General features: G+C 42.3%; 1 protein-coding gene across 4 annotated transcripts; it reads right to left on the bottom strand.

Moving 5' to 3' along the window:
* Window positions 1-1,620: 1,620 nt before the first annotated feature.
* Ivns1abp (influenza virus NS1A binding protein) lies at window positions 1,621-22,216 on the bottom strand. Of its 4 annotated transcripts, XM_051147553.1 has the most exons (15): window positions 22,004-22,216; window positions 16,712-16,920; window positions 15,003-15,131; window positions 14,421-14,590; window positions 14,231-14,306; window positions 11,734-11,907; window positions 11,015-11,140; window positions 9,547-9,654; window positions 6,027-6,156; window positions 5,601-5,825; window positions 4,707-4,828; window positions 4,491-4,617; window positions 4,272-4,403; window positions 3,897-4,070; window positions 1,621-2,533 (listed from the first exon to the last, which is right to left on the bottom strand). In XM_051147553.1, the coding sequence occupies exons 3-15, from the start codon at window positions 15,111-15,113 to the stop codon at window positions 2,280-2,282; spliced, it is 1,929 nt and encodes a 642-aa protein (XP_051003510.1). In that variant the 5' UTR covers window positions 15,114-15,131; window positions 16,712-16,920; window positions 22,004-22,216; the 3' UTR covers window positions 1,621-2,279. The 4 variants fall into 4 exon arrangements, with proteins under 4 accessions (XP_051003510.1, XP_051003511.1, XP_051003512.1 ...); XM_051147554.1 differs by lacking the exon at window positions 11,015-11,140; XM_051147555.1 differs by lacking the exons at window positions 11,015-11,140; window positions 11,734-11,907; window positions 14,231-14,306; ... (2 more) ...; window positions 16,712-16,920; window positions 22,004-22,216 and adding an exon at window positions 10,472-10,608.
* Window positions 22,217-23,563: the final 1,347 nt, after the last annotated feature.

Genomic DNA, 23,563 nt, shown 5'->3' with positions numbered 1-23,563 from the left:
GGTTCTGGCATTCTAACACACCCTTCCCAGTTATCTTTAGAGAATTGTAAAACACTTTGAGCAATGGCGAACTACTCTAAACATGATATACATTAAAAATCATAATAAATGAAAACTCAGTTGGGTGTGGAGGCTGCTGAACCCTAGCATTTGGGAGGCAGAGACAGGAGAATCTGTGTTAGAGGCCAGCTAGTGCTACATGATGAGATCCTGATCCCATGTTAAAAAAAGAAAACTCATGCTTGCGTATGGCTAAATATTTTGTTTGAAGAACACGGTCTTTTGACTTCTGTGGGCGCAGCATACACCCACTGCATGAACATACTCGTACATATAAAATAAGTCTAAAGCTATTGGTGCCAGGCATGGTAATACATACATGCATTTAATCCTGGCACTCATGAGGCAAAGGCAGACAGATCTCTTGGGTTCAAGACCAGCCTGAATTTGTACAGTTAGTTCCAGGCCAGCCAGACATAGAGGCCTTTTGTTTGTTTTGAAAGAGCTTTAAAAAAAAAAAAGTATTGCAAATTGTAATTTTTAAATCACTCCAATTTTTTAAATCACCTCTAATTTTTTAAAGGTATGCAGATAATGCCACTCTCTCCTTCCTGGAAGGAAACACAACTTTTAGATGGAGATAAACACTAATTGTCTGGTTTGTTTGTTTGTTTTGGTATTGAGATAGGCTATTTCCTATTCTGTGACAACAGTGAACTCAGGCAAATTTCCGTATCAAGTATTCTCACACTATTTGCATTAAGCATGTGACTTATGCATGAAAAGTGATTTTCAAGATCCTCAACTCAAACTTTATTTCATGGCTGAACAGAGTACAGAGGTCTGTATAAGGAACAGTCACTAGGCTGTGTTAAATCCACCAACCTGCCAAGCTAGTTTAATCCAACACCAAACCAGGGAAATAAGAACTACACCGCAGGCAAACTGTCTTTCTTGGTGGTGTACACCAAAGAAATGGGGTAGAAAGGGCCAGTCCAACAGTTGAAAAAATACACCCGCAGCCCATGCCAGCCACTTAGTCATCTTAGCTGGCTGACTGGGTTCCTGTAAAATACTAACCTTATAGCAGATGAATAAATATTTTCCACTGATACTGTAAATTCACTCTTACTGGAGAAAAAACAACCCACATTATAAGCAATATATCAACATTTGGACATTAATCCCACAGTGCAAGGATTTACTGCAAAGTACCTTTAATGTGTTTGCATCTGCAGAAAGCATTAGGATTTGCTTATTTGGGCACCATAAATTAAGTGTGTAGCACTACACATCAGACACCGAGTCACCCCAACCAGTATTAATCCAGGTGAGTAAGAAAGCTGAACAAAACACTTCTGAAAAGGTGCATTCACAAACCCAATACAGTTTTAATTTTTTTCAACCAAAGGCTTCCACTTACAATTGTTTTGTTAATGATAAATAAAGATAGGCTAAATGTTCTACTCTCAGTAAGTTAAGTAATTCATCAAACCCAGGTTTGAATTATTATGACGTTACTGTTCAGCAACCCCATCAAAATAAACATTGATACTGCATTGTCAAATAGAAAAAGAAAAAAAAAAAGTACAGCTGCGGCAAATGCTAAAGTTTGCATTCTGAGCATTTAAAAGAAACACCCCACTCTGCATCCTTCCGACTGCCACTCTGCTTTGATAACTTGAATCTGTCACATTTTACTTCAACAGATAAAGCACTCTGCTGAGAATATAAAAAGTTATAAAAATGTAATCATAAAAGGCTAAATATTGGTAGGCATGTCAACTTTCTTTTAATAAAAACAAAAATAGTCATTGTTATCTATTTAAATAAGTATCTTGTTATAGAGTGTTCCAGTTATTGAAAAAGGGCCCTTAAAAAACCCAACTGCCTACGTTTAAACCCTACCCCTCTAGCCCCTTAAGACAGAACTGAGGGAAGAGTCATTTAATGTGCAAATTGGCAAAACAAATGTGGAGGAGCAGGGACTTCTTGAAATGATGTTCCCAATCAATTCATGGTTTATTCTTTTACAGTATCAACCTTCAGAAAGTAAAACAACCAAAGACGTCTAAAGAATACACAAACAGACCTTCATCTTCGCATTCCTTTCCAAACACAAAAATTATGTACAGCATGTTTAATAATATGCAATATGCAAAAGCTCTGTGTTGCTGTTGGCAACATCTACCCACCCACCCTCCTTATTCACAAGTGTACCTCTACTAAGCACAATTACATCACTAAGCCTGTTAGTTTGGGGGGGGATCTTAAATTTGTTAAAACTGAAAAATCTTGGTGTAAGGGCTCCACTCATTCAACTCAAGGTTATACACTTCCACCGTGTTCAGAAACTCATTGCCATCAAATCCTCCCACTGCATAAATGGTATTCCCTACAGTTGTGATCCCAGCATTGCTCCTCGGAGAAGTCATGTTTCCCATCACCTTCCATTCATTTCTAGTTGGATCATACATCTCCACACAACTGATAGCATGAGAACCATCAAAGCCGCCACCTACAAACAGTTTGCCTAAAAAGAGAAACACGACAGTCAGTTGAAACAGGCTCAGAAAAACAAATTTTAAAAACCTCCAAAACTCTGGGTGAGATTTAAGTAGAAACACCTGGTTTTTTTTTCCCCCTTTCTTTTGTTTTGTTTTACAGTTTTAATTAAATACCTATGTAGGCAAGGCATAGTAATGCATACTTGTACTGTCACCATTCAGGAAGCCATGACTGAGGGCCCAGGTCTGCCTGGGCTACATAGTGAGATCTTGTCTTACAAATAGAAGAAAAGGTCTGTGTGACTAGGGCAAGGGTGCTAGAAACCATGGTATAAGATACATTAAATGGACAAGAATGCATTCCTTTGGAGACTCTGGCAACTACAGGGAGAAAAGGACTGTATCATCTTAAGTACATCTCCCATGGCTGTCTAGCAACTATTGCTGTGATCATTTCACAGATGAAGAATTAAGAGATATAAAGGTAGAAATTTGCCTAAAGATGTGACCAAGAAGTTATAGGAGGAGCTGGGACATGTATGTGCGTGTGAACACTTGCCCAGTAAAAGTGAGGCCCTAGTTCAAACTAGCACCACAAAGGAAAAGTTACAGAAAAAAGATCAGTGACTGAACTTCTAGAGCTTTCCCTGCATTTTTGGTGCAGATGTCTCTTCCAGAAATACTTATGACTACTTTTAAGTACCTATGCAGTAGTTAAATACTATAACAGAAATGTCAGCAATCAACTCCATGGGGGAGGAAAAACACTAATTCTCAGATTGATTTTGTGTGCATACAGCTTGTATACACACAGCTGTAACTACACTGACAGGGCTCACACAGGTTGGAGATCCTGGGTCAGGAGGCTGCTAATTATTGTCAGCACACTTATATGCTCACTAGCTGAGCCACAAAGCCTTGCTAAGGCTCAGCTTTGTTCCCAATGATGTTAATTTACTAATCCAAGACTGATTTGTGGATACGGCTCACAGAGGGAAACGTAGAACTTGGTTGAGAACACCCACCAAGAGATGGGTGAATGAATGTATTTCACTTACTTTCAGACACTTGGGGGGGGGGCATTTTTAATCCCTTTGTGTCACAAGAGACACTGGATCTGAATTTTTAAAAATTATTCATAATTGTATGACACGGATATGGGTATGTACTTGGTAACAGAGGACAACTCTGCAGTGTCAGTTCCTTCCTTCCACCTTTACGTGGGTCCTGGGGATCCAAAACTCATGGCTGTTTCCAGTAAGGCAGGCATTCTACCTGCTGAGCCATTTCACCAGACCCGATAATCCGTACTCGAGTGTTTAAGTAACCCTTCTTGGAATTTTCAAACTAGCTCTTGCCACTTGGTACTATTCACCTCTCCAAACTCACCATCAAGAACAGCAACTCCAGCTCCTCGCCTCGCCACATTCATGGGTGCGATTAAAGTCCAGGTGTTATTTTCAGGATTGTATCGTTCTACTGTGTTCAAACAATTCCAAGATTCTGCACCTCCAATAATATACAAATAACCACCAAGTTCACAAACTGCAGACTGATGTCTACCTATAAAAATCAAGGCAAATCAGAATTATTACCAAAGCTATCCAAACTGTAAATGTAGGTTGCAATCTGTTAATTCACAGGTCTTTTAAAGAACTGCCAAGTTCAAGGCCAGTCAGTTTTACCTATACAGAAAGCTCCAAGCTAGCCAGGGATACATAGCAAAACCCTAACCCAAAACACAACAGAGACCAATCAGCTTACGAATGTTAAGAGGCGCACAGCTTGTCCATGACTTTGTGACAGGATCAAATACATCACAATTTTTCAGGCCTTTTTGACCATACGGATCGGAGCCACCAACAATGTACAATTTCCCATCCAGAGCACACACTCCTAGGAAGGTGTAAAACATGTCAATAATTGAATTGCCATAATTAACCACTGGCCTTCTCAGTTAAAAGGGAAGTATCGTTTTATTACCTGCATTACAACGGTTAGTTCTCAACTCTGGAACGGGAGTCCAGTCATCAATACTTGGGTCATACATTTCTCCACAACTCAGGTCATCTGAGTGTCCATTTGATCCACCCACCACATAGAGTTGTCCCTATGTCAAAAGTGATAAGTGAGAATTTCCCTAGGAAGGTCTAAGAAAGAAAAAGTTAACACGATTGTTTTGCAGCATACTGTGCTTACCATCAGCACAGCCATTTGGAAGCGGGCTCTTGGTGTCCTCATGGGAGCAAGGAAAGACCAATGATCTGTTCGAGGATCATAGCACTCAACTGTTCGAAGACATTCTTCTCTGTTATAACCACCTGGCAAAAGAATCACAAGTTTGCTTAAAATGTGAGACAGGATCAGAATGGCTACATTTGATCCCTAGTGGCAGTGGGCATATTACAATGTCTCCTAGGCTGGTCTTAAAGTTGTGAGCCTCTTATTTCACCTCCCAAGTGCTAAGATTAAAAACTGTATTTTTGGCTCGAGAGATGGCTCAGGCAGAGCGCTGCCTGCTATTCCAGAGGTCCTGAGTTCAATTCCCAGCAACCACATGGTGGCTCACAACCATCTGTAATGGGATCTGATGCCCTCTTCTGGCATGCAGGTGTATATGCAGATAGAGCACTCATATACATTAAATAAGTAAGAAGAAAAAAATATTTATAATAATTTAAAAACTATATTTCACCCAGACCCTGCCAGAATGTCTTTAAGTAGTGTGCCCAACAAGAAAAGTATTTAACTAAATGTTCCTAGTAGTCAAGTTGTCTATATGAGCCAACTGCTTATTCTGGCTTGAAAATTGAGTTTATTTGCTCTGTACTCTAACATACAGGTGTACTATATATAGAGAGCACTTGGCCTAGCAAGCACCGAGGCACTGTGCATTCAAGCCCTAGCACACCACCATTTAATTTAAAACAGCTAATGACCTCCTCTAGTCAAGGGCAGGGATATTCAACAGCAATGGTTTTTCTGTACTGAAACAAAGCATATTGAGTCCTCTCGCCCCAAATCTGCATGCCATAAGTCAATATAAATGCTCATCTACAAGACTGTCTGTCCCACTCATCGTTCTGCTCTTACCTGCAGCTATGAGTTTGCCATTCATCTCTGCTGTCCCTAGCCCAGACCGCGCATACTGCATGGGAGACATGGGCTTTTCTAGGAGCTCGTCTGGCTGCATCTCAAAGCTTAAACTCTTGCTCAGTTTTGGAGTACTTGTTGGCGAGCTCTGTGGACTGTTCCGCCCGTGAAGGAAAATGACACAGAATGTACCGTCCAGCACAGCCAGGCACAAGTAAGTGTTGTCTGTGAACACAAGAGCTCTGTGTTTACCATAGAACTGCTAATAATTGGGGTGGTTAGAGGATTCTGAATTGTACTCCAGTCTCCAGATTGGAACCGTCTGCTATGGTTTTCCATATGTCATTGCCGAGTTTTTCCTTAGTCATCTCAAAGTATTAAACTGACAGCTATCCTTACAAATAGATAAACTGAAGGCAAACTTACTTGAAGTCTTTTCTGAAGCAACGATTTTCCATTCATGCTTAGGATTTTGCATTGAAGCATTTGGAGAAGAGAGACATCCAGTGGAACTGCCACTTATCTGCTTATGGCCATTCTCACGGGGTGGCTTTTTCTGCAAAATCAAAAGGTAGCTACAGAAACCTAGCCAGAGAGCATTCCTGCTGTACCTTTGTTCCTGAGCTATTGTGCAACACTGCCGATACACTGAGCGCCTTCTACCTACACAACACACTCATAGAACACAAACCAACATTTCCCAGCCAAATTCCTGCCACACATCCACTATCACTTAAAAGTGAAACAGCTACATCTACACAATTGGCTGCTCAGAAAAAGATCAATTTAAGCAACTCAAAAACATGTCACAGATCAAGCAGCAGAATGATATCTCAATGTGGGAACAGGAAGGAGAAAAAAAATACATCTCATCTGCTCTATGCAAGAAACTGTCAACCTAAGGAAACTTTCTAAAATTGTATCCTTCATACAAATGCCAACAAAGAGTGAGTACACACAGATTCTGCCAATCTCTCTGAAAGCATTTTGCAGGGAAGAAGTGCCCATCAGAAGCATGTGTGTATACATTTTAGGGCTGCTTATTGACACTGTAAAAGCTCAACACAAAGAGTAATAAAAAAATGAATACTAGAACCATTCACAAAAATGTAATATGGGAGGGGCAACAAAGGATTTTTTTGCAGATTCTTTCTATTACCTTAGCCCCTACCATTCCAAGAGAAAAGATCATATAGAATCCTGAGTGCTGGGTGTGATGGTGGTGCACACCTGCCATCACAGCCTGAGCTAAACTGATACTGAGCCTTAAAAGGTCACCATGAAAAGAACAGGCGCCACAAGTCAACACCTGGCAAACCCTGATTAGCCACTTATCCTGGTCTCGAGGGACAGACTGCACAAACAAGTACAGTTTTCAATAGAAACTTGTACTGCTGGTGGAAAGAAAAAGCAACAGAAAAACGTCAAAGAAAGATTCTGATTTTTAGAAGAGATTATTACAAGATATATTAATATCTCTACCTCAATCTGTGGAAAGGAGTCCCAAAATAAGAAATAGATGATGCTTATACTAAATAGGCTTAACGGCAATAAATCCTGCTCTAGATGTATGAATGGTAACTGAAGACAACGAGCGAATGTGACCGACACTGTACCACTAAAGACTACAGGCATTATTTTATGAACACACCTGATATACAAGTCCTCATGACCTCTTACACAAAGAGACTCCATCCCTATCTTTGTATGACTTCCCAGAAGACTTGAGAGCCTATAATTTCTTTGGCTTCCACACTTTCTTCTTAGGTAGCTTTTACAGTTTGAGTAGGTTCTAATCACACTTCTGCTTTCCAGGATTCATCTCAACCTGCGTTTTCAGTTTCTGAGGTCTATGTTATGACCCTGCATCTCTTCTGCTCCATGATCCCTACTCAGGCCATTTTAACAAGAAAGGTCAGAATGCCACACGTCCTAACGATCTTCTCAAACTTTCCTCTCAAACCACTATTAAGAGATCTACCTCAACATTTGGAGGATGGAGTTCATCCTCTATACTCTTGGATTGTTAAACTCAGCATTCTTGAAACTGTAAACTATTGCGTGCAGTGTCTACAAACTGCTCTCACAAGCTTTAATCTACCATCTGTGTCTGACCATAAAAAAAAGCAAAGTCCAAGCCAACAATTTTGGAAAGTTAAAAAATGGAAACCCATTGGGATCATATAGCCCAGACACAACCACCCAGCCGTCAGCCACTTGCTATGATTAACAAATGCCACCTAGAAACAGAAGTGACACAGCTGTCTAAATTGTTTCAATGTGTTTCACTAGTAACTTTCTTTAATGTGTATATTCTTACCGCCAGTATTCTTCCTAAATTCTCCTTGCCATGCATATAGCTCAGTGGTGGAACATTTGCCTGTCATATGGAAAGACCCTAGGTTTGATCCCCAGCTCCACACAAAATAAGTACAATTAAACTTCTTGCCACTGACAGGAAAAAGCATCAGCTGTATGCCTACTTTCCAAACTGGATTGCCACCACAGAGCAGCATCCTTGCACAGATAATCTTCTACCACTTGTCTAAGAAAAATCCTCTCAGTCCTAAGCCTGCTCTCATGATGCCCTCCACCTTACATCTCCATGGCCTCCCTCAGGGCCTCTTATGGTAGATGCCTCTTCTCAGACTGTATTGTTTACCACTGAAACAATACAGCCGTAGGGTCTGTAACAGAAGCTATCTGTGCTTCTTTAGCATATATAGGGTAGGGTCGTGTAAAGCTATATATATATACATGCATATAAGCAGTACAGATACAAATGTGGCTTCAAGACCTCAAATTCTTTAGAAATGCCACTACTGCCACAGGATACCAGACAGCTGTAACCTGACAACATAAGCACACAAGTCAGTATAGTACCACTGACCCAAGTGTTAAAGGAAACCCTCCACAACCTGGGTTTACTCTCTATCATAGCCTTTCACAATGCTGAGCTAAATGCCAAGTAAAAATAATGCATATTGCATGACTATTTTTTGAAAACTCCAAACATAGGCATCTGTATCTCAAGTTAGGGCAATGTTTCTTTGGACAGCGTAGGGCAGCGATTGAAAAACGGTTAACGGTTAAAAGTTCCAGGGCACTTCTTAATAAGAGCATGGTTTAGTGAGCGGCTCACTGTGACATTCACAATTTGTATGGCTACCGGGGTGTTGCTTGGCGTTGGAGTGCATGAAGTACATGCAGAACACTGGGTTTAATTTTCAATATACAAAGTAACAAGAGAAGGTGTTTCTTTTTTGTATATTATCAGTTGTCCATAAGTTAAAATTGTTTATACACCTCAATGTTTGTTTTCTACAGTTAAAAAACTATCTGACAAGTATGTGTTTAATAAAGGCTACAAAAGAAACTCCATCAGCACAATGAAGCTATACTGCATTAATACATTTTGCCTCAGAAATACCCAGATCACATTCTAACACATGATCAACCATTTCTGAGTTCAACAGTGTGTAAACTTAACATTATATATAAATCATGATGCTGTTTCTATTTCTTGAGAGGTCAGTAATTAAAGAAATAGCCAAAATTTCTTTCACAGCCATCAGCAATGTAAGTCAACTGTATTTTTAAAAAACTGGTCCTATTAGTCATGCGTGTTACAAATAACTTTAAAAAAAAAAACCTAGCCAAAATAACAAAAACCTAATATATTGCTTCATTTTACTGTTCTTATTACTAGTTGTGAACCATATTTTAAAAGGGGTAAATGGCATCTAATTTGCTGAGTTAGCTTCTATTTGGTGTGGCAAAAATGCTGCAAGCTCTAAAATATGCTTGTTTTATCCCCCCAAAAATGTCTCTGTTGAGTTATAACAACGAGGTTCGTCCACTTTCCTTTATTAAAGGAAAATTTAAGTATGCTATTAGTCTCCAGTTACATTTAACCTGAGGTTACCTCAGACTGTGCAATGTGTACCTGCACAAACTGAATGTGGTCATCATCACTGCCAAACACCTCAGCCTGTCCATCTAGTGGGTTCCCATCAAGCAGCTTGTGATCAGCTGAGTAGTACAAGGTTTGAACCTGCAAAACAGCAACAGAACACCCATGTGGCTACTGTCACCATGGCTACTTGCTAGCATGAGATTACACAACCGCCTCAAGGTAACCTCCAGTGTGCTTCTTGACATCTTTCTCTGGCAGGATCCCGAAGTAAAGAAAAACACATGTCATGGTGGTAAAAATGTAAAAAGCAAAACAAAAACAAAAATCAAAATCAAATACAAAATCTTCTAATACTGGCTGAAGAGTCCTTGGCTTGATTGGCTTGAAAGAAATCTTCATTGTTTCCATAGCTTCTATTATATGACATTAAGAGAAAAGGGCATAGTACAGCAGATTCTTAAATACATATATTTACAATAAAATACTGAATAGTTTACACCTTTGATGATAAATGGTACTGTCTGAATAAACATACTTCTCTCCTATAGGAAATGTCAAGAAAAGCACATAACAAAAAACAAATGCAAAACTTCAAGCAAGCTGCAATCTTCCTGCATGGACGCAAGTACATGACTATTGCATCCGACTCCCATGTAGGAAGTCACACAATTCAAAGAGCATCTGCTAGCCCTTTTATAATGCAGCAACGGTGGTGAGTCAGCCTAACAGTAGGTAAGCTTTACTGAGCATGGAGGGCTTCTGTGGAATGAATGACACACTCCAAGTTATTCCACTGCTCCAACCAACACATGGACTAGTCCCAACTTCTCCATTAAATTTTGTTTTTCTTGTGTACTTTTTAAAAACAGCCCCAAGTTAACTGACTACATGTATGAACAACACCATTGAAAACCACAAAGCTTTAGCGGTAAGAGCCCTGTAAAGGAGTAAACACCATTAAATCATCATCGTTCTCTGCCCACAGCGGACTTTTCTTAGGAGAACTGGGGCAGGACTGCTGCTTCTTTACGTGTCAATACACTGGAGGTTTCTTCTCGCTTCTTCAGTCTTGGGGATCCTAGTTTTGTTAATAAACCTATGGGGAGATAAACCAATGGGGAGGAACAACCATTAGAAGCTTTACCTACTTGTCAAACTTAAAGCAAAAACCTGTGAAGAAAAATTAAGAATCTACAGGAAATGTCAGTACCACCTCCCCTTTCTAAAGCAAGTTACACGCTACTTTAAAGAGAGCACGTAAATAAGCAAAGGAAAAAAAAAAAAAAAAAAAAAAAAAAAAAAGAAAAGCAGAAGAGCAAACTGAGCGGTTCGTTCAGCTCACCTGGACACCCCCCCTGTCACTCAGCTTAGGGGTACCTATAGCAAAATTTAAATCCTTCAGGGTCATGGTTATAAAATAAAAGTGAGAGGGAATCCTTCATGTTATAGCAAAAATGGTTTGTAAGAACGGTTGGGTCCCATTTACTCTAAAACTAACCTCTTCCATGAGCTCTTCCAGGTTGTCGCCATTCTCCCAGATGCTGCGCTGCACCCAGTTGATTACCTTTGTGTACAATTTGCCATTGCTGGGCAAGCAAACATTATCTTCAAGCATTACCTCCAACTAGAATTATAAACAATAAAACAAAAACCAATGACACCCACACATCAGCTTTGAAGAAATTCTAGCTCTCAGGTTCATGTTCAGTTTTGTAATAAAAATTTTACTCCCGGGGTGGAAGAAGAAGGGGTTAGGGTCAGGAGTTCCGCCACTAGCTGAGGTGCTACCAATAGTTGACGGTTTCTGGGGAGCAAGGTTTCTCTTGGGTGTGGCTCTTGGTAGGTCCACCGGTTTCATGGGTTGTTCCATACCCATCAGTAACAAGCAGCACACAGGGCCAAAAAAGTTTGAGAGAACATGAAGTTGAGTGTGGATCCGGGAGTTAATACAGTAAAAATACACTGTACACTTTCTTTACGTTCTCGAAAATATTGTATTTTAAAAGTTGCATTCCATGAACTTTCTGTAATTTGCAAGGAAATCAGTAAGCCTAAATAAAGGAAGTAAACAAACTGAGAGGCAGAAACTTATTCCACTAGGAGGAGCAACTCTGTAAATGTATCACACTACTGTAAGCCCTATTCACCGGACAAAGACTGTGCCTGCTGCTATAGAGTGCCAGTCCATTTGTGTGGCCTAGCTGGCCTATTCCTTACCTTTAGTCTCGGAAGCTTCAGAAATTCCTCCTCTTCTGAAATTTGTAACAAATGCTCCTGAATATAAGCGTCAACCTTATTCAACAAACGGGAGTCTCCCATACAACTTGCAAAATTTCGGTATGAGATGCAGCTAGTAACATCCATTCTAGATAGTAAATAATCTCCACAGACCTTAGAAAAGAAATACAGCGTGCCAATATCTGCATACAGTTTACTGGACATTTAATGTCAATACATAGACACCACTTGAAATACAAGGATGCACCAGAAATCAAATTAACAATGGGATAGCATCAAACTTTACAACGTGACAACACATATCCTAATAATGACATTACCTGGGCATGGTGGTGTACGGATGCCTAGAATCTGGGGCACTTGGGAGACTGAGACCAGAGAAATCTAAATTCACACCCATCCTGAGCTACATAGCAAGATGTCTCAAAATAAAACCAAACAACAAAATGCAAATGAGAAACATCAAAGATGTCGCATAAAAATGTAACCTGTTTAGTAGCAGATGTGACAAATGGAAATGCAATGTACAGGTTCTGGGTGTTTCAACAGTAGCAGTCAGGTAAGGCTCTCTAAAAAGTTGCATAAATGGGGCTACACTAAAAAAGCCAAGTGTACAGCACATGTAGAATGTAGCACAAGGTTAAGAAACTTAGAAAATAATTTTGGAAAAATAGTATCTGTATTAGGAAGAAGCTGGAATGTCAACGTGTGTCTGCATCATGGGATTTCTGTTAAACTGTGTGGTGTGTACAGGTGTGCATCTATGGGGTAGGCTGCATGTGTGGAGATGAGAAGGCAGCACTGTAGAGTAGCTTCCCCTTTTCTGTGTGAGACAGGATCAGGTCACCATGCTTGACACAGCAAAAACCTTTATCTGCTGAGCCACCTTGCTGGCCTAATCATAGGATTCTTTTTTTTAAAGATTCACTTATTTTCATTTTATGTGTATGGGTATTTTGTCTGCATGTATGTCTGTCTGTGCAATATACACAATGTGCATGCAGTGTCTGCAGAGCCCAGGAAAGTGCGCTAGATATTCTGGAACCCGAGTTACAGACGGTTGTGAGTCATCATGTGCTTAGAAGCAACTGAACCTGGGTCTTCGGCAAAAGCAAGAAGTGCTTTAGGCTTGTGGGCCATATTGTCTGTCACAATTGTTTAACTCAGCAGTTCTCAATCCGTTGGTTAAAACCCCTATGGGGGTCATATGACCCTTTCACATGGGTCACCCACCTAAGGCCATTGGAAATATCAGACATTTATATTACAATTCATAATAGTAAAATTAATTATGAAATAATAACAAAAATAATTTTATGGTTGGGAGTCAATACAACACGAGGAACTGTATTAAAGGGTTACGGCATTAGGAAGTTTGAGAACCAATGGTTTCCCTTTTGTTACTGTAACTACAAAGTATAGATTATATATAAAATCTACACAGCTATTCTTTATAAAACTTTATTTAAAAAAAAAAAAAAAAAAAAAAAGCCTGGCCTGGCCTGGCCTGTAATCCCAGCACTCAGGGAGGCCGAGGCAGGTGGATCTCTATGAGTTGGAGGCCAGCCTAGTCTACAAGCGCCCAGGACAGCCAAGGTTACAGAGAAAAACCTTGTCTCAAAAAAAAACAACCAGCCAGGCAGCCAAAAAAGCCTGGCCCTTTAGGAAAATATTTGGTTTGCTGGCCCTTATTCAAAGCTGCAGTCTCTGGTTAAAAATCCTACAACTGGGGGTGCTGGAGAAATGGTGGGTCAGAGTACCGGTTGCTTTTCTAAGTGATAAATGCTGTTCCAGAGGACCTGAGCTAGGTTTCCAGCAGCCACATCAGGCAGGTCGCTCACAACCACTGCTAACTCCAGCTCCTCAGGACTTGGATACCTTCTCCTGGTCTCTGCAGGCACTTTCCCACAGACATGCAGAACATATGCACACATTAACTCATGCTCTCAGAGTACTGTCAGCATGTCACTTTAATCCCTTAACATATTTCCTTTGCATTGCTCTAAGGTGAACACGCAGTTTTGAAACTGATATCAGCTTATGCTTAAGCCACAAGGTTCATGTCAAGGCCAAGCTACAGTTCCGTGTAGTAACCTTACAGTGTTATTAATGTTATTTAACGTCCTATCAGAAACAAATGCATCCATCAAAGGCATGTAGCATTTGTGTAACTTCATTTCCTAATACTATCTGTCATCATCACAGAAAAATATAAAAGTAGTTTAAATATAAAAATATTGAATGCAAAAATCACTGAGAAAGACTCTGACATCGCTATTATGCCAGAGGAGACTGCCAGTCAAGAGAACAGGTGACCCTCCCACATTACTAGAGGGTCAAAACCAGACGCTCAGATGAGAGAGGAAGGGATGGAATTTCCAAATTCTTGGGCCTAATTAATGTTTCCTGATAACATCTACATTCTAATCCCACAGAACACCCTACCAGTCTACTGTCACAATGTGCAATACACTACCTGCTTTACTCGGTCCATCTTCAGCTTCTTTGCAGCAGAATAAACATCTTTTACTAACTCCTTATCCGCTTTCAACCTATTAAAAAAAAATAAATAAAGTCTTTTTTTTTTTTTTTTAAAGTTTTAATACCAGGCTCTAAAATTCAGACACTTGGTATTCTGATTTTCTGGATCACTTGGAGGTACTCACTGAGCAGTGTATGCATAATTCAGCAAGACTTCAACAGCTTCTGGATTGAGATCATCCAACTTCACGTGAGAAACTCCGTGAGGGTCACTGTCACTGTTAAAGATTTCAAACAGATAGGGGCTGCAGCAGGCCAGGACCGCCCTGTGTGCCAGCATCTCATGGCCGCAGACCTGAGATAACAGAACCAGCGTCAGACTCTCGGAGACCTCGTGCTTCTCCAGCCGATGGACACACAGCCTCCTCTGTCTCACGTTTCTAGCTAAGTCTTTTTAAAAATGAGAAAGGTGTCATCTCACAACTGAGAAGTTGGCTCAATGGTTAAGAGAACCTTCCAGAGAACCAGCACCCACATGGTGGCTCACAACAGTCTGTAACTCCAGTTCCAGGGGATCCTGTGTCCTCTTCTCACCTCCATGGGCCCTGCACACATGTGGTACAGAGATTCGTGCAGGCAAAACACCCATACACATAAAAGAAAAGTAAATAAAAATCTCAAAAAACCTAGTCATCTCATTAAACACTTGTTTGGAGGGGAAAATCCAACTTATGGCTTTTATGAGTCATGAATTAACTTTTAAATACCTGAAGCCGAACATCACAGAACTGCCCACTTTTCCTCAGGGCATTCAATTTGGCAACAGAAGATTCAATGAAATTTTCATCTTCAAACATCAAATATCCATTGGGAATCATTTTTCCTTATAAATTTGGCTAAACAGAAAAAAAAAGAAAGCTAAGTTACTTTACATGCAAATTGTTTTTTTCAAGAGGGTGTGGTGATACATGCCTTTAATATCAATCAGCACTTGGGAGGCAGAGACAAGTAGAAACCCAGTTTCAAAAAAGAATGTTTGGGTGTATTTTTTCAAACATAATACAGTATCTTCTTTATACTGAAATCTATCCTACCAACACACCAAAAATTTAATCTAGCGGAAACAATAATGGTTCAGGATGCTCATTTATTTTTTATTTTTCAAGACAAGAGTTTCTCTGTGTAGCCTTGGTTGTCCTGGACTCACTTTGTAGACCAGGCTGGCCTCGAACTCACAGGGATCCGCCTGCCTCTGCCTCCCTGGGTGCTGGGATTAATAGGTGTGCACCACCATGGCCAGGAATGCTCATGTTTTTATCCCAACTTTGATCCTAGGTTTTTTGTAACCAGTCATACTGTAGTAAAAATCCCAACAACCTGAACCTGGTTTCCATGTCTGATGGACACTCCTTCTGAAGGGAGGGAAATGAAATACTTTCCTCCCAAACCTAGACAACGAGTGACTTAAGAGCCACGTCTAGAGGTTCCTGCTGGCCTTTCTTCACTTCCAAATAGAAATAAATTAATCTTCTTTTTTTGTTTGTTTTGGTTTTTGAGACAAGGTTTCTTTGGGTAGTCTTGAACTCACAAGAGATCCGCCTGCCTGCTTCCCTGAGTGCTGGGACAGCAAGCATGTACCACCAGGCCCAGCTCTCAATGTTCATTTTTTGACACATCTTATATAGCCCAGACTGGCTTTAAATTCAGAACACAGTTGAGACTGGCCCTGAACTCCTCAATGTCCCTTCCTTTACCGGAGGGCTGGCATTACACGCAGGTACTCCTACCCCTGGCAAAACTAACATTCTTTGTGAAGACACATGTTCCATATACAACACTGGGAACAGAACCTAGGGCCTCAAATATAGTAGGCAAGCACAACCACATCTCCAGCCTATTGTTCTCAAAACATGTTTTCAACTTAACTTATAAAATGTAAAATGCACTGTTAAAAGGCAGTGGTATGGGGCTGGGCGTGGTGGCGCACGCCTTTAATCCCAGCACTCAGGAGGCAGAGGCAGGTGGATTGCTGTGAGTTTGAGACCAGCCTGGTCTACAAAGCGAGTCCAGGATGGCCAAGGCTACACAGAAGAGACCCTGTCTCAAAAAACAAAACAAACAAACAAAAAAGAAGTGGTATGAGATTTCATTTTAAAGTAACTTAAAACTCAAAATAGTTCACAGAAAGGGACACTAAGGGAAGAAAGAAAAGGGAAGAAGCAATTACATTTTAATTAAAAAGAGCCGGGTGTGGTAGCGCATGCCTTTAATTCCAGCACTGGGGAGGCAGAAGCAGGTGGATCTTTATGAGTTCGAGGCCAGCATGGTCTACACAGCAAGTCCAGGACAGCCAAGGCTACACAGAGAAATCCAGTCTCAAAAAACGGAAGCGGGGGAGGGGAGATAAAGATGTTTTTCAGGATAGGGGTGGTTACCACCAAGCGGTTAATGTTAGACATGCCTAATATTCACTTACCAACTCTTCCTGATGAGAAATGTGTCACTGAGAACGCAAATGGTGCAAAGACAAAGCACTTCGTTTCAGTATGAAGATAGGTGGCGGAGTGAAGGTGGCTGTCTTAGGCTTTAATGGTGGTTCCGAAACTAGCAGGCTTGAAAATGATGTAATCAAGTCCTTAAAAGCTATAGACATGAATTTCTTCTGTGATAATCATGCATCATAATCTGTAACAACAGCATATCTAAATTAGATATTCACACGAACCAATCTCTCCTTCATGTAGGTAGAACAGGTCATACAAAATAAATCAGTCTTTGAGGTAAAAAAAAAAAAAATTGGCAAAAATATTCATACTACATTTTTTAAAAGCCATAAACTACTAATAGTTCTTTATTGAATATGCAAATAGTGATTAAAAAAAAAAATCCTAGCCAGGCATGGTGGTCCACGCCTTTAATCCCAGCACGGGAGGCAGAGGCAGGTGGATTCACTGTGAGTTCAAGGCCAGCTTGGCCTACAAAGCGAGTCTAAGACGGCCAAGGCTACACAGAGAAACCTTGTCTCGAAAAACCAAAAAAAAAAAAAAAAAAAAAAAAAAAAAATCCTTTCTCATTGTTCAAGAGACAAACTAAAAATACTAACTCTCAAAGTATTTATGATTAGATTCCAGCTAATACACAAACACAAGATGTCTGCTTTGGGAGTCAGGAATCCACCTTTGGGCACTATTTCCAGAGATACACACTGCTATAAGCCAGACATCCCACTTCCAAGTGTGCTTGGCATTTCACCCCTGCCCTTTTTCAAGTTGCCTCTCTACCTGGAAAACCTTAGACCAACCTCTGACAGGTAAACTCTTCTGCCAGTTCCCTAGAGCTAGAAAGCAGAGCCCTGGTCTCTGCACTCAGAACCTCCTCTGGAGGCATGCATGGGGTCCAGAACTATCTGTTCTGTGCTCAGCTTCGAGGCAAATCCTTGCCTTGTTCATTTTTAGGCCAGCCTGTGTTGCACAAGATACTCTTTTTTGTTTATTTTTCAAGACTGTTTCTCTGTGTAGCCCTGGCTGTCCTAGACTCACTTTGTAGACCAGGCTGGCCTCAACTCACAGAGATCGCCTGCCTCTGTCTCCTAAGTGCAACATATCCCATCCCATGTACACAGAGAACACATTGGAGATTTACAATCACTTAAGTTGAGTTTTGCCTGTACATGTCTGTGTACCATGCTGCAGTGCCCTCAGAGGCCAGAAGGAGGCAGTGACTATGCTAGACCTGGAGTTAGGAGTGATCAGCTACATGGATGCTACAAACTGAACTGGGTCCTAGAAGAGCCAACCTCCCACCAAATGTCTATTATTTTTGACAGCTTGGATGTTCTAACTTGGATTTACTTGGGGAAGGGGCACTACCTTACTATAGTCTTTAAAGAGAAAACTTTGTAGAGAATTTTTGGGGTAATTCTGGCACATGCACTTGTACATTATCTAGTTGCACAATATTGTTTTGAATGTTGTTAAAAGAATACAGCTTTTTTTATTTAATATCTGACTTTCTGCCTATTAAGATCTTAACATATTCTGGGTTGTGGTGGTGCATGCCTTTAATCCTAGCACTCGGGAGGCAGAGGCAGGTGGGTCTCTGTCTCTTTAAGTTCGAGGCCAGCCTGGTCTACAAAGCGAGTCTACGACAGCCAAGGCTGCACAGAGAAAACTTGTCTTGGAAAAAAACAAAAAACTTAACATATGAGACAGGCACACAAGTCAATAGTCCTAGCACTTGGGAGTGAGATGGGAGTATTAAGATTTCAAAGCCAACTTGAGTTACATCATGGGTTTCAAGGCTGACCTAGGTTCCATGAGACTGTCAAAAGAAAACAGAGAAACAGAAGGCAAACCTCTCCTTTTCTATCACTTACCCATTATTACAAACAACTCTACGTGACTTAGAAAGCTAGCCCACGACCAAATGATGTTTAAGCTAGTGTAAACTTGTGTTTAAAATTCATGTTCACTTTCATTAGGGTAAGCCTGGGTATATCAGATGCCTTCTGGACTCCATGTGGGGTACATACATACATGCAGGCAAAACAGCCACACACACAATACTTTTAAAAACTTAAAGTATCCTCAAATTTTGTGTTTCTTATTTGATAATATAAAACTCATGCACAATCATAACATTTTAAAATGGAGAGAAATTTTGTCTTTCAAAAGCCAGACCAAGGTTCAAATATCCCAAAGTCATGCAAGAATAGCAAATGTACAATACAGTTTGAACCAGTCCATTTTTATGACTGAAATGGGTCAAAAGGAATATATACTAAACACATTCCAGTTCCTTAGTGTGGCAAGCATGAGAAAGGGAAGGCAGCGGGCTTCCTTTTACTACCAGAATACAAAAATCACTAGTGCCTAGAAGATTAGCTTAAGTGAAATATAATCCAGCAGGTTTTACAGGCTGTGAAAACAACAGGCCTGGCAGTCCCCACCCTCCATTAAGCAAAAGGAAACATCGGTTTTCAAAACATTATCAAGGTAAACCACAAATATTTAAGTTTAAAGGTAATTTCTTTTTCTTCAAGGGAGTCAATTATGAAGTAATTTAAGAACTCCCAAGCCAGGCGTGGTGGTGCACGCCTTTGATCCCATCCTGCAGAAGGTAGAGGCAGGTGGATCTCTGTGAGTTTGAGGCCAGCCTGGTCTACAAAGATAGTCCAGGACAGCCAGGGCTGTGAGAGAGAAACTCTATCTTGAGAAACCAAAAAGAACTCCCTCCCCAGGGCTAGAGTAAACCCAGGCCTTGTACATATCGGACAAGCACTTAACCACTGAACCACAAACGTCTGTGGCACTAAACATGGCACACTCAAACTGGAATGAAACACTTAGAACAGAATGGAATTAGCTCAATTTCGCAGCCTTAACATTTCAGAGGCCAAAGAAAGCAGAGAAAACAGCTCAAGCTGAGGGGAAGGGAAGGCATGACAGCACATATTCCAGAAACTGTAGCTATTTTGGTTTCAATAGATGATAGATTGCAGGATGCACATGGTACATGGTGCTAGAGGAAGTAACCAACTTATTTTAAGGTTTAAACAACGCTAAGTATAGAGACCAAATGAAGTATTTAAGAAGGGTGTTTGAGAAGGGGTATGGTAGGGGCATGCCTGGGAAAAACACAGCACACGACATTTAAATGAAGATACTGTACACCCATGCTTGCTTGGTCCTGAGTGAGGACTTAAGGTATTTTGGCACGGATGCTCTGCTGTTGACACATCATTTTTTGATAGTGCATCGAGAAAAACAGGAAGGAGAAAGAACAGAGTCTGAGATGTTCTAATATTGAGGTACCTGTTGGATATCCAGACTGACAACCGAAGTGCAAAGAACACTGTTGACGGGTTAGAAACATTAACAAGTAGTAACTGCCATTACAAATTAGTATAAAATCCCAGAAATCACTCCAATAATACTTTTAACACCAACAGAAAGTAGGAGGAATACTTTCCTGCAGGATCTAACTATACCACCACACTGATAAAAAGCTAACAGTTCTTTAGGGTGAGTCACATTAGTATCATTGGACAAGGCATTTAAAGAAATATATTTGGAAAAACTACACTCACATGGTGCCTAAAACATCCAAACAAGAAAAGCAAAAATCTCACTATTTAAAAGCAAAAGACCAACCCCCCCACTAATTTAATCCTAAAATAAAACCCGAAATGCTTTGTCTTTGGGAAGAACAAAGTTAGAAGACAACTATAAATTAAGACAAAGGCTATAGAAACACGTATCTACTAATTAACCCAGTATTTCACATATTAGAAATCACAGAGGAAAGACACTCCCTGCCTCTGTGAAGCGAGGCCACCAAAGTACAGAGGTTTGACCTAATGACCGGCTAGGTAGCGTTAGAACTTACTAGTTTCAATCCAATTCAACTCAACACACTCAGTGTTCACTCCCAGGCTTATAAAATAGTCCTTTAATTTTTTTTTTCTTGATTTTTCGAGACAGGGTTTCTCTGTGTAGCCTTGGCTGTCCTGGACTCGATTTGTAGACTAAGCTGACCCCGAATTCAGAGAGATCCTCCTGTGTCTGCCTCTTGAGTGCTGGGATTACAGGCTTGTGCCACCTCACCCGGCTTCCTTTAACATTTTTAATATGTTAAGTTTTAGCAGGATTCAACCTCCTGTTTCTCATCAGTATTTTTCTTAAGTCAACCACTGGCGTTAGCATGAAAGAAAACATGGCCATTGTGATCTAGGCCATGTTGCACTTGTGTACCAGACTTTCAGAACTATGGTGCATTGCCAAAACAGGAGACCACAACAAAAACTCCTAAGAACCTGACGTTGGGAGTGTTCTAACCTCCACGGCAGACAACCGACATCAAAGAAAACGTTCTCTTTTAGGCAGTCCGATTTTTTTTTTTTTTTTGATTGAAATGTCTGCTGTCCGAAATCATTTGTCTACAACGTATTGGGAGAAAAGGCAAAAATATTTCTCAAGTTTGGGGGTAGGGGGGGAGTGTTCATGTTTCTTTACGTTCATCTCCAGTTGGACATTCCTCGGTGTCTTCCTTTCAGGAATATACGAGGTCCTTCACAAAAAAGGGTGAACGGACAAAAAGCATACTCTCCACTTATTTCAGAGTGCAGGGACCCCGCGCTGCAGGCCTGTAGCGCGCTCTCGGGAGGCACAGAGAGCCACCCGCGCCCCGCACACCCCCGGCAACGATTGGCCGGCGGCGCAGTCACTCAGGGCTGACACGTCAGGGCAGCCGCTCCCTCGCTCCTCCCGCCTCCTTCTCCCCGCGCTTGGCAAGAAAAGCGGGCAACGTGGAGCTGGAACAAAGGACCCCGCGGTCCACGGCGACCAGGGACTCCGTGCCACCCTACGCCAAGTCCCGGGAACCGATGCGCTCTGAAGCCAGCTCCATGCCCCTTGCTGCGGGCCGCGGGGAGTCTTAGCACGGAGAGTCCCTACCCGCAGCCGGCACCCGCTCCTGACAGCGGGGAACCATGCCCACAGTCCGCGGTGGTGGCCGCCACTCTCTTCCATCCTTCCTAGCGGTCCTCAGGGCTAGGTCCGGAGGACCTCCGTCACCCTGCGCTGAAGCCTGACGGTCCCCGCCCCGGCGCAGCAAGGTTTTGGACCACGGCGCTCGTACCACGCGAGGCGGCAACAACGCGAGCGCAGGGTGCCCCGCGATGCCCGCTCCTCCCGGGAGAAGCCGGACGCTCCGCACAGTCACCATCTTCCCACCCCCCGCCCTCTTCCTCCCGCGTCCAGCGCGTTACCTGGGTCATCTCTAAAGAGACGGTGAAATTCATCTCCAGAGCTTCGACGGGTGGCAGGCGGAAGGCGCGGGAAGGGGCGCGGGGCGACCGGGCTGAAGGCTCCTGGCACAGGAAGACCTCGGGGTACTCGCGGGAACTCGCTCGCTCGCCGCCACGACTCGCCCAGCAGCTCTCAGCGACCGACCTCCACGCGCGTCCCGGACACACTGCCGCCGCTGCTGCCGCCGCGCGCGCTCGCGCCGTACTCCCTTGCACGTCACCACGTGCGCTGGCGCCAACGCTTCCTGGCTGCTTCCGGCTCGGATGCCTGGGCAAATCAGAGGCGAGCTCCGGGGAAGAGCCCGCTCTGAGGCTCCGCCCCCGGACAGAGCCCCACCCACCTCCCTGCTCTCCTCCTTGGCCGCCCCCTCCTCCTTCCCCCTCTCAACTAGGTCAGCGCAAGGTGATCCGGGGGAACCGGACGGCGGTCGCCGCTCCTCGTGTTACTTATCGGGCGCGCTCCCTCCCGTACCTCACACCCTCGCTTCGCCCTTTTTTTTTTTTTTTACTGTCTAGGAACCGGTTCCGTCCTGCCTCCTTCACCTGCTCTGCCTTCTCCAGAGATCCGACGTGGCGATTGGAACTCTCGGCGTCACACTTGACTTCTGGGCAACCACCCTAGACTGGATCTACTTGTTGTGGGATCCCACCCCCCCCCCCGCCCCCCACCCCCGCAGTGGTTGGGCGTCAGGTGCTTTCCTTGGAGGTGTAGGGGTGAGGGATGTAGGAAGAAGGGATAAGTCTGGGAGGAGGGCCTGACCAACCAGCCCCTTTTTTGGCCTGGTTTGGGGTGTGGGCTCAGTGAGTGGGAGAAAACAGTTGAAGAGATATTATCAGTGTGCCATAAAAACGTGTTCACTTCTACTTTTTGTCCCACGGTAGTCAATTCCTCACTACTCTCGCCTTCTTTGGAAAGTAGATTGGAGAATTGTTAGTCCCTATCTTTGCCTCCCGGGGCCTTTAACTCAGGAGCCAAGCACAATTATCCACCCACCTTGTCCCTGGGAGGCAATCTGTTTAGAAGTCAAGTGTGATTAAAGCTGCCCTCCACAACCACTCCGTATGACTCTGAAGGTCACCCTGCAAAGTTTCCTTGACTGAAGATGAGGGCGTTTGGTGAGATTATATCCAAACGTGTGTAAATTATGCACATACTCGAGTTAGGTAAAGGTTTCTAGGTTAGTTTAAAGAGGGCACTCACAGTCTAGACCTAACTTTGTATTTCATCATCCCTCTTAGTTTCTACATCGTTTCTCGGAGCTCTTTGTCAATGCTTCCTACTCGTCTTTCGTTTATGCTTATGGGGCAGGAAATAAAATTTGGGGGGGGGTCTTTATTACTATTTTAAAAAATCAGTTTGAGGCCAGGAGACTTATTTCCTTTTTGTAGTTGTTGTTGTTTAAAGGAAGGAGGGAGTAAGATGTCAACTGGGATTTTTGTGTCTTAAAAAGACTGGCGTATGCACCCGACTTTTCTCTTTCTGCTGGTGCATCACTTGTGTTGCAAAGGAGGAGATTCTAA

This window comes from Acomys russatus, chromosome 6 (assembly GCF_903995435.1).
Source record: "Acomys russatus chromosome 6, mAcoRus1.1, whole genome shotgun sequence".
NCBI lineage: Eukaryota > Metazoa > Chordata > Mammalia > Rodentia > Muridae > Acomys > Acomys russatus.
Note: the sequence above shows the minus strand (reverse complement) of the source record. Positions and strands in the feature narration are given on the sequence as shown.

Excerpts from the sequence above, each read along its gene's own strand:
- Ivns1abp (XM_051147553.1), bottom strand. The coding sequence starts at position 15,113 with ATGATTCCCAATGGATATTTGATGTTTGAAGATGAAAATTTCATTGAA. Across the intron at positions 11,141-11,733 it reads TGAAGCTTCCGAGACTAAAG|TTGGAGGTAATGCTTGAAGA; the intron begins GTAAGGAATAGG and ends TTATAATTCTAG. Across the intron at positions 4,618-4,706 it reads TCCAAATGGCTGTGCTGATG|GGACAACTCTATGTGGTGGG; the intron begins GTAAGCACAGTA and ends CTTTTGACATAG.